This window comes from Gordionus sp. m RMFG-2023, chromosome 2, assembly GCF_954871325.1.
Source record: "Gordionus sp. m RMFG-2023 chromosome 2, tfGorSpeb1-WG-v2, whole genome shotgun sequence".
NCBI classification, from domain to species: Eukaryota; Metazoa; Nematomorpha; class Gordioida; order Chordodea; family Parachordodidae; genus Gordionus; species Gordionus sp. m RMFG-2023.
Window position 1 is genome coordinate 58,032,055 of NC_088776.1, and position 11,810 is coordinate 58,043,864.

Genomic DNA, 11,810 nt, shown 5'->3' on the forward strand with positions numbered 1-11,810 from the left:
CAAAGAATATTAATAAGTTGAAGGCTCTAAATAAGATTGTTTTCTAAATAATTAGACTTATAAAAAAGAGTGTGATTAATAGCAATTTCAAATCTTTATTTGACCCATAACTTTTGACATTTTTTTTCCTATTATAAATAAAAATAATTATATATAAATATAATATATATCTTTTCTAAAAAAAATGATTTAATAAATTAGATCATTTGTAGTGTATGAAATGTTTGAATGAAAAAAAAAATATATAAATATATTGCCATCCTAAAGGAATATAAGATATTTTTTTAAAAATATTTAAATTTATTTCTGAATGTTTTCAATTGGTGGTGTTATTTGTGTATTTTCTGTTTAATTTTCATTTTATTTGCTGTAAATATGACTTTCTGTACCACCCCTTCCATAACCTATATTCAAAAAAATAATAATGTACCAAATAATCAGATATTATATATTATGTTTTTAGATTGTGATCTTATTTTAAATAAAGGAAAAAAAAATTAAAATATCAGTAAAATTAAAATTATCTTGTTATAATACCTCTTGGTCCATATAGGGATGCATAGCATGGAATGTGACAATATGGCTTACCCCCATGCTTAAAAAAATATAATAAGATAATATAAATAAGACTTATAAAAAATAAAATATGACTTTTAGGGCATTAACAAATATGAATTATTTTATATTTATTTATATAAGTTTATTTAAAAAATATATATGTAGAACATTACTGTAAAAATCAGGGTTGTGCATTTGATCGATCAAATAAGAAAATATTTTTCAAGACAATATTAATTCTATTATATTAAATTATATTCTAAATTTAATAATTAATGTTTTGCTCTCTATGGCACTTGTTCTAACTCCTACCAATTTTCTGGTTGACAAGATTTTCAATCGGATTTCTTAGGCACTTCTCTTAATATTCAAGGTGTTCAAAGCCAATTCCAACAACTTGAGCCCGAAATCTGATTGTTTTTTATGAAAGTTACTGGTTTCCACATATTTTGGCTATTAAATATGCCTTTAATTCTGAAATTTATAATATCACTTAAAATATTTTGATGATTATCTTTTTATGAAACGACTAATATTGGGGATCCAATAAATAAGCAGTGCAGTACATGTATTTGGATTGTTTTCTTTTTCAAACTTATCTTTAATATTTTTTCTTTAGGTTGGTAATTTATAAAATCATGGACATGATTGTATTATGTGTTTACTAAATTAAGCATCTCATTTTTTACGTGAGCCAAGGTCAATAAGATAGGTATTATTTTTTTGTCCAAAATATCATTTAAATATCCAACAGCTACTTTCAGAGCTTTCTTGCATATTTGTATTTGCTCATTACATTTTATTGATGATGCCCATCTTGTTGGGATAATTGTACATGTTGTAATATAAATTGGCAATTAGTAATTTTCTCAAACCATGCTTAAGTAAGATTATTATATATATATTTAGATCCAATCAAATTAATAATGAGAATAATTAATTTTATTATATTTCAAATTAAAATTTTAATATTTTAATATGAAAATTTCATATTTTTAATTAAATTGATGCCTTGATAAATATATTTTAAAATAATTTGTAAATAAATTAGATTGATAAATATGCTTTAAATACATATTAGTTCATTAAATAAATATAGCTATTCACCAATACATTTTAGAGTATTTGACTATTGACCAACTTGCCAACCCTGGTAAAAATATTAGATAATAGAAACAGTCAATTTGACAATATCAATATGCAATATTAATCAAATTGAAATGAATATAATATTAAGTGTTAGAATATTATATGACAATATTAGTCAACACCTTACCCAGATATCAGTGATAAAAATATTTAACTCCTCACACATACTATTTTATTAGAATTATGTTGAGAGATTTTAATATGGTATTAACCAATGCTTTCAATTTAAACCAATATCAGTGGCCACAAAGGATTATTAACATTCATAAATTATAAAAAAATATATAATTTAGTCAATATAATGCTAAGAATTTATTTAAAAAAAAGAAAAGAATTCATATATATTTTCAAACTAATAAATATACTAGATTGGTTATAAAGGTGGTATAGGTTAGGGTTGTTAAAAAGCCTAATTCCACTATAATATTAGCCAAGATAATATTATGTTAACCTTGAGATTTGTCAAAAATAGGCCCATACTTTTCTGTTATATATTAGCAATCCTGGTTTAACTTGGCTCATAATTGGGTCATTTAGTAAGAATGACCCGAATTGGGCTTTTTGACAACCTTAGTATAAGTACATCTCTAAAAAAATAAACTAACTTCTGCATGGTTTCCTGGAGTTAATAATTTGTTACATTTGTCACATTTCAGACATAAGGGATGCCAATCTTTACCTAGGGATGATTTTTTTTCAGCTAAAAAAAAAATTAAAATATAAAGATATAAAATGTCAAATAAATAAATATATATCAAGTGCCATTGATGTTATTTTATAGGGAGTGGTCACCTAATCAAAAAATTGTGTTCTCACAAATATCATTTTAAGTGAATAAAAATTTCCTCTACACACCTCCACCCTCCACAAAAATGTATATAATATATAGCTATAAGGATGAATTTATAATAAAGATTAATAAAAGTTAACCTTTTAAAATAACTACTATATAATTCAAAATTTTTCGAAATAAGGGATTTTAATCAAAAAAATTGTGAAAACCCAAAATTTTCACTCCCCTTATCAAAATCTTGGATGTCTAATATTTAATAAACCATAAATAAAACTAAATTAATATATTATAAATAATAATGTTTTTTTTAATACCAAAATATACTTCCTTTGTGCATCTTGGACATTTCGTCATAATAATATGTAAAGTAAATAGAACGTTTTTTTCGAATTTATTTTTTTCAAAAATATTTTCGTGGGCGCGTTAATGAATGAGTGTATTCATTAAATTTCCATATGATTTATTTTAATTCAGACAATTAAAATATCAATACATTATAATTCATTTTTGAAAAATTGTAATTAATTTAATTTTCTTTCTCTCTCTTGTTATTATTTTTGTTATTTATGTTTAAATTGAAACCAATATAGTTTTTCTTCTATTATTATTTTGGTTTATGTTATGCAAAATTTAATTATATGCTCAATTTAGTTTAATATACCCTTTTGATATGTACCCTGTTGACTATCCAAGCCTATCCTAAGACTATAGTAAAGATATCTGCATTAATGAAGCCGTTTCGTTTTATTTCCCAATAAACAATGTTATTCATTGCGCACAGCTAGTATCTCAAATGATGCTAGCCATTGGTTTCAGAGACTTTGTTCAATTAGCGAGAAATATTTTCAGATAGAAACAAACAACATCGCCGATAATATCAGTTGCAACTGGTGCCCCAATCAATGACCATGTGTATATTTCCTAATACATCCTCAATCTATAGACAATGTGGACAACGTCGAAGCTATCGATAGGATGGTTACCGAGTTAGACTTTTCGGTTTTTGACGAGCATCTGATAGCCACCGTCGACCAATATTTAGTACACCAGTCATCCCCACAGGCTCTACCCCCCCTCCCACAATCAAATGTTTCAATTTATTCCCACCCCTCTTGCTGGGCCAGTTAGCCGTCAGAATATATATAATTTTTATTCATATATGTATTATATTATTTTTAGGACAGTTGACTTATGGATTATATACTTTTTATACATATAAATAAAAATTCATTATAATAACCAAATTCTCATCTCTTTTTTGTAATATATATGATGTATAATAACTAATCCTTTTGACAATTTTTGCTAATTTCTTTAAATAAAGTAATACGAATAATTATCACCTTGGCCCCTCAAGATTTTCCGATCTGTATCTATCGCACTTACACCGGTCCTTCTATATATATACCTTGTTATACGCATTTCACCTATAATTATTTTGTGAAAGAATTTACTTTATATATATATAAATAAACAAAGGCTTACTAATTACAAAGGGACAAGTATTCAAAAATTCTATAAATTTACTCACCCGATAAATCCTAACTTACGAGATAAATATATTCAATATATTTTATAATAAGCAGAGTTGGGCAGGTCCTCTAGAAAAATAATCTAGATAAAGATATTGTTCATAAAAAATGGATCTTAGATACAGATACTAGTACAGGGTTGCCATGTCAAAATTTTCAAATTGAGGGAGAAATTTGGTATTATGCGAAAGAAATATGAAAATTGCGGTAGAATTATAAAAATTGCTAAAAAAGGAATTTGAATTTACTTATTTATCCGCCTATTATTTTTATAATTAGTTTATATAAATACAAAGTTGGTAACTATTTTTCAAAAATAATATCTTGATTTATTAAAATATATTAATTTATGAAAAAAACCAACAATCTTTTTTATATATAAAAAAATGTAAACAAGATAAAATTTTATAAAAAAAACGATTTTAATTTTACAATTAAAAATATATTTTATGCAAATTTCCCGCAAAACGACCTCAATTGGAAATCTACCATGTGTGTGTATAACATTATAGGGATAGGCGCTTAATTATCACGTTTAAATACATAATAAGGTACTCCAAAAATAAGAAATAATACAGATGCAACTACAGTTGCGGCAATTGTAATCACTTATCTTGTAGTACAACATTCACAAAGATACTTACCATCACAATGTTGGTAGAATCTTTATTATATTTAACGACTCTAATATAAATAAACACTATACTTGTAGAACTATTTTAGGACTAAATCCAGGAGGTCTTAATGTTGGTTGCTATATCTTCCTAATACCCGCCATCGATAGAATTTTAAAATTTTATAAACCTTTAAAAAAATATTTCTTAAATAAAGGTTATAAAAGCTGTAATAACATTTTGAATTTTTTTTCAATAATGAATGGCAGAGGTATATTTAGGATTGATTTCACATGTAGGAAATCTACTACATGTTGTTAATGTGTAGTTGCAATAGAAGAATCTTAACAAAGATTCACAAAATTATGCTGCAGATGTGTTCATCTTTACAGTTAAAAATTGACAATAAATTTTATGGCGCCATTGCTATAACTTAATTATATTTTATTTGAGATTTAAATAATAAAACTAAATCTTTACCGTCGTTATTGGGATATTTATGAAATTTCTGGCATGACATATGATATATTTGTTTAACCATTAGCTCGGCCTCTAATGTTGTTAAAGCAATCCGATTTATCTCCTTTATCAGGCTAAAAATGCGCTCGGACGAGGCCTTAGAATAAGGTAAGTAGAAGACATACTCGCATAATTTTCCCAAGCATGGGGATTTATCGTTATTACGAAAAAATTTTACTCATTTCTCCTCTGCTTTTAGACCATCTAACTTTAAGTATTTTGGCGAATCATAAAAAATAGAGAGAACAATCTCCTCAAACAAGGCATCAATGTCTTTCGGAATTTTTAATATATTTATTAAATTATAAAAACCATCAAATGATGGTTTATGTTCCAAGGTCATAATATTTATACATTTGTAAATAGAGTTATTAAAATCAAATTTTGATTGTAAATTCTAAAATTGTCTTAATAAAAATATCTGCTTCATTTAAAAATGTATTAATTAGAGTATTATTTGAACATTTTAATATGATATTTTTAGCAATAGCGCCATAAAATTTATTATCAATTTTTAACTGTAGAGAGGAACAGAGCTGTAGCATGATTTTGTGTATCTTTTTTAATAAAGAATATTCTGATTGCTACTGAATATTAACTGCATGAAGTAAATTTCCTACATGTAAAATTCTGCCATTTCATACTCCAAAAAATTTTTCAAAATTTTAGGACAGCTTTTAAAATCTTTATTTAAAAATTTTTTTTAAGGGTTCGTAAAATTTTAAAATTCTATCGATGGCAGGTATTAATTATAACCACCTGATAGGTACATATCACAACAACTCACACCATTCCAAGTCAGACCACTTCACCAGACTCTTTTAATTCATTAACTCTTTTAGTTGATGAACTAAATTCGTTGAAACATTTCATCAACAATTATTTCGACATCCACAGATAGTATATTCATTGCCTTCTTGCAAGAATTATGTAGTTATGTAGTATATGGCATATACAGCCAATTGGTATTAATTCATTATTGGGCTGCCTCAAATTGGTAACTTTGATTTTTGCCAAAATTTACAGAGGCATTATCAGAGCAGAAAGCTGACATGCAAATCATTGATAACCCTGAATCAGCTATATTTACCATTATGTGGCTAGCTACATTGTTGGATTTTTCACTATCCGAGGAAAAATTTTTAACAGTTTTATTGAAATGTTCTTATTTTTGTTGAAATAGCGAAAGATCGAGGGAAATGTTTTAATATTTCCCTTATTAGTGTTGCAAATGTTGAATTAAAGAGATAAATAATAAATGTTTATTTATTTTCAAGAAATGTCAATCAGATTATTATTCTTTTGATAATATGTTTTTATTGGAAGAATAATATTTTATTCAGTGTGTGATTTTTTATATGAAATGAGTCGGAGATTTTATTAAATGAGTTGTATATTTATGAATTGGAATTTGAATTATTTTATATTCGATTATTATGATTGTACTATTGGAATTTATTATGGAAAAAAAAGTATAGTTGTTAGTTTTATTAAAGTGGTGCTGTGACCAGGATTCGAACCTGGATTATTTGATATTCGATTATGATTGTACTATTGGAATTTATTCGATGAAAAATAAAGTGTAGTTGTTAGTATTATTAAAATGGTACACGTTGAACCAGGATCGAAATTTTACTGGGAAAAATATTTAAATAAAGTGAAATAAATTTTGAGGACACAGTTCCTAAAGAAAATCATTTTTATTCGGGGAATAAATTTGGAGTATCATTCGAATCCGGATAAAAAAGGTAAAAAAAAAAATAAATATTTTCTTTATTAAATATCTTGTTACACACAACGTAATTATTGTTTAGGATAAAATTTTTATTATCAATATTTTAATGAGAACATGGTTTATTTTTTTTATTAGTAATCAATGCAAATTTATAAGAATAATTTTGTTAAAGTACTTAATTCGAGTTTTGATAAATTGGATGTGACCAATTGTGTGGTTACAGCTTTGATTTTTTTTCATCTTATATATTTCTTTGATTTTTATTATACATTTAATTAAGATAATTAAGAATAAAATTTACAAATAAAGTGAGTAAGTTAGATGATTCTAATGTGGATGTGAATCCTATGACATCTGATAAATTTTTAGATTTTTCTGATGGTCTAAAAAATAGTTTAAATTTGATTTTAACTTAACTTAGAAATTTAAATATCCAGAAAATAAGTAATTCCAGTGGGAATGAGAATTCAAATACTAGTGAAATGCCTATTGTTGGTAAAAGTATTATGACGTCAAAAGATATAAATGTTAGTTTAGATCCATTTATGAGTGAAATTTCTGAGAAAATTTTTGAAATTGTGATTAATAAACCTGTGAAGGTTGTAAAAAATCATGATGTTACTAACAATGTTAAAGGAAATGAAAATGAATGTGTAATTTCAAATGATATAAAAGAAATTAAAGAAAATTTGAAGAATATTTCTAAAGATATAGATACAATTAGAAATAATAATCATAATTTTAGTGAAAATTGTGATATTTGTGGCCGGAGGGGTCATAGTGGGAAAAATTGTTTTTCGCCTGAGCGAAAAATCAATGAAAATGTGAATGTAAAATTAAATGATAAAAATGATATAATTTATCATCGATGTGGTTTTACAGGTCATATTAAAAAGAATTGCATAGTGAAGGAAGCCAATTTTAAAGCTGGTTTTCCAAAGAGACCACCGGTATTGATAAATCCCGTGGTACATAATATAAAAGATTTGGTTATTTTAAATTTAAGTGAAAAAGATATGAACAATAAAGATAATGACCGAATGTGTTTTAAATGTGAGAAAATGGGTCCTGTGGCCATGAATTGTATTCAATATGTGAGTGAATTGCAATGACTATATGATTTGAAAGAGAATCATATAGAAATTGAAAGAACATATATTAATAACAAAATTTGTAATATATAGAGTGTTGTTATAAATAATTTCAATATATTTAATAAAAAAAATATGGATATTCAGAGGCCATTAAATTCAGAGTTGAATTTAGGCATGAATATTAATTATATTAATGGTGATTCAAATATAATGAGAAAATTTTAATGATTGAAAAAGAAATTAATCAGTGTTCGTGTTTTCGTGTAAATATAAAATTGAGTAAAGCCTAATTAAAAGTGATAATATATTATAACAAAATTTTTAATAAGAATAACATCTGGGAAGAAAAGTATTATTTATCTTAAGCAATAGAGAAGAATATTTTAATTTAAGAATTAAATTGTTATCAATAAAATAAAATCATTGACTTTAATAAATTCATGTGAATAATACCACGTGGCATGGTATTGAAAGTTCAATGAAATACAAATTTTGTGTAAATTAATTTAAAAAATTTTTTTTTTTTAAATTTAAAGAGACATTGTTGTGAAACATTGTAAAATAAATATTTTTTAAATAATATATGATAAAAAAAAACTTTAAATAAAAAGTTGGTGGACCATAAAAAGATTTTAAACTTTGACCTTGTGAAGAATTATGTAAAATAAAAGAGTTTTAAAAAAGGATGGTATATGATGTGTGTGATGATATAATAGTTATAATTATATATTTAAATTTTTTATAATCCATCGGCACATCTTTATATTTTTTTTTGGTAACAAAAAATATGATTTTGGTGATATTATATATATATATTGTAGTTTAATATTTTTGTTATATGACATATTAATTTTTTTTAGTGGTTCATATTATTTTCTTAATGGATATAATGTTATTGCATATATGTAGTTTTAACAGTGATAATTATAAAGATATAATGATATTCCATATATGTAGTTTTAATAGTGATAATTATAAATTATTATTTTTTATCCCTATTCGTATTCTTTTATTTTGTTTATGGTCAATTATTTGTTTTATAATTGAAAATTAAGAAAGGAAAAAATAATTGTAAATTGTTGAATCCAAATTTACATGTATTGAAAAACAAGCAAAATATATTAATTATTATAATTCGCAGACAATTCAAGATTTAAAAGTTTAATGTGCAAAGGTACGATTTGATAAATGACGAGGAAATGATCAATGTCCTAAAAGAATGATAATTATATGGTATCTGGGCTTTTGAAGGGTGGGCGTGTTGCAAAGGTTGAATTAAAGAGATAAATAATAAATGCTTATTTATTTTCAAGAAATGTCAATCAGATTATTATTCTTTTGATAATATGTTTTTATTGGAAAAATAATATTTTCAGTGTGTGATTTTTTATATGAAATGAGTCGGAGATTTTATTAAATGAGTTGTATATTTATGAATTGGAATTTGAATTATTTGATATTCGATTATTATGATTGTACTATTGGAATTTATTAGATGAAAAATAAAGTGTAGTTATTAGTTTTATTAAAATTAGATGCATCTGTTAGAATTGCATATGGATGCCTATCATTCAAATCTTCTAGAATTGACTTCTAAGATTCAGGTATTAAAACACTTGTGATAACCTTGCTCATTTTTGTTCTGCCACAAGTAAGGTATGCACTTATATAGGAGTCGTTAAATATCATGAGAAAAAGACTCGACCCACATTGGGATGATATAGCTCAGCGAATGTTGAACTACATGATAGATGTATACGATTTTCACCAATGTAGTTGCATCTGTATTATTTATTATTTTTGAGAATATTTTTGTATTCCAATCGATGTTGATTATACTCTCCTGTACTCACTTATATGAATGAAATGATGTTGATTTATTATTGGATAAAAATAAACCAGGATAGAAAGAAATTTACAAACTAGACATGTTTTTCTAATAAATATTTAAAATTTATTTTAAAAATATAAAAATAATAAATTAATGTCTCTCAAAATTATTATTTATATATTAAAAACGTTAAAATACTTTTTAAAAAAATTGCGGGAGAAATTAAAAAATTGCGGTAGATTTTTGCGGGAGATTTCCAATTGAGGTAGTTTTGCGAGAGAGAGATGTCTTCGTATAAACTAAAAAATTGCGGGAGTCCCTCGCTGATGGGGGGAGACATGAATTCAAAAAAACAAAAGATACAAGATGAAATATACTTGTATCTTTTTAAATGTGAGTATCTTGAATACAAGATGCTTATGTAAAATTATCATTGCCAATTAAACTAGAATAGTTAGTAAAATACAATTTTGATTAATTATTGGCGAAGAACATAATATACGCATATAATAAGAATGAATATTTACAATAATTAATAAAATATTTAATGACAAACCTTTTACTTTTAATATTAGTTTTAAGCCATTCATGGCAAGACAATAAATGAAAACTAGTATTTTCAATGGGAGTTGAAATATTAATTTGCAGAATATTTAAACTAGATTAAATAAAATTTTTTTTTTTAAGATAATCAATATTTCATTAACCATTTGCCGTTTCAGCTAACATTGTGCCAAAACTTAATGACTGATCATTTGGAGCTGATAAAGATATTGTATTATTATATTTAAAAAAAAAGTCTGAATGATTTCTGATATATTTTAATATTTTCAAACTTCCAAACTCAATGTTATCTGTATTATAGAACTCAGCAATATTTGTTATCTTCTTAATTAGATGTTAAATCTATGGGTGTTATAGATTGAGCTTGATTATATACAACTGGTACTATATTTAGGGCTTTGTCTAATAATATATTTTGAAAATATTTCTTTTGTTATCCGACTCAAACCATAAGTTCTTAATATATAGATGTGATAATGAAGCCAAAATAGCCTCATTATAATCATCATCATAGGAAATTATTTCCACAAAACATTTTTATCCATCTATCTTAATGTGAGATGTAAATTATCTAGCTAATTTTGGTTTATCAAGATATTTGAACTATGGCGGAAAAAAATAAGGATAATACAAGTTTTCAAATAGAAAATAAGGTTATATTTTGTCATTTGTATATTATTTAGACATGAATATTAAAAAGAATTGGTAACCTTTGTCAATAAAATTAAAAGGATATTAGATTCTCTTCAGAATAAAGGATATTAGTTACAAATACTAGGATAATATTAAAGATGACAAAAAAATGCTGAGTACAAGATACAAAATAATCTTGTATTTAAATATAAGCATTTGCAGTACTGTCCAACTCTGGTAATAAACAAAAATGTTAATTAAGATATAAATATGTAGAGCATTTGAAAAAATGGTATTGGTGTATGTTCCTGCAGTTAAGGGTGGACATGTTGCAGCTGGCATTCATAGAATATTTTTGTTATTATACATACGTCAATCTATTTTGAAAATATATGAATAACGACGATTCATTTTTCAAAATTGTTTTATTCTTGGACTAAAAAAAAATTTATATTAAAAAACTTATTTTTGTACTAGCCAAGACAATTATTTTCCAGCCTCAGGTAGAATACAATATGATACACAGCATATATTTCCATTTATTACTTTAAAAATCTATCATGTAGTCATTAATAAAGCCAAAACAATAATTTTCCAGCTCTAATTAAAATACAATATGATACATATTTTTATTTATTATTTTACAAATCTATCATTTAAGATGAAGTAGTTACTCAAGAAAGTGCTATTGATAAATATATATTCCAATTCCTTGTAAAATATATGATATCTTTTACTTTATTTTCATTCCATCAATTATTTTATATTCATGGTAATTACTTCTGATT

The 11,810-nt window shown here is 24.8% G+C and overlaps 1 protein-coding gene across 1 annotated transcript; it reads right to left on the minus strand.

The window, feature by feature from the left end:
- Window positions 1–177: 177 nt before the first annotated feature.
- Window positions 178–2,963, minus strand: LOC135923363 (cysteine-rich protein 1-like). The gene is made up of 4 exons (XM_065458060.1): window positions 2,815–2,963; window positions 2,313–2,407; window positions 538–595; window positions 178–404 (listed from the first exon to the last, which is right to left on the minus strand). The coding sequence occupies exons 1-4, from the start codon at window positions 2,852–2,854 to the stop codon at window positions 361–363; spliced, it is 237 nt and encodes a 78-aa protein (XP_065314132.1). The 5' UTR covers window positions 2,855–2,963; the 3' UTR covers window positions 178–360.
- Window positions 2,964–11,810: the final 8,847 nt, after the last annotated feature.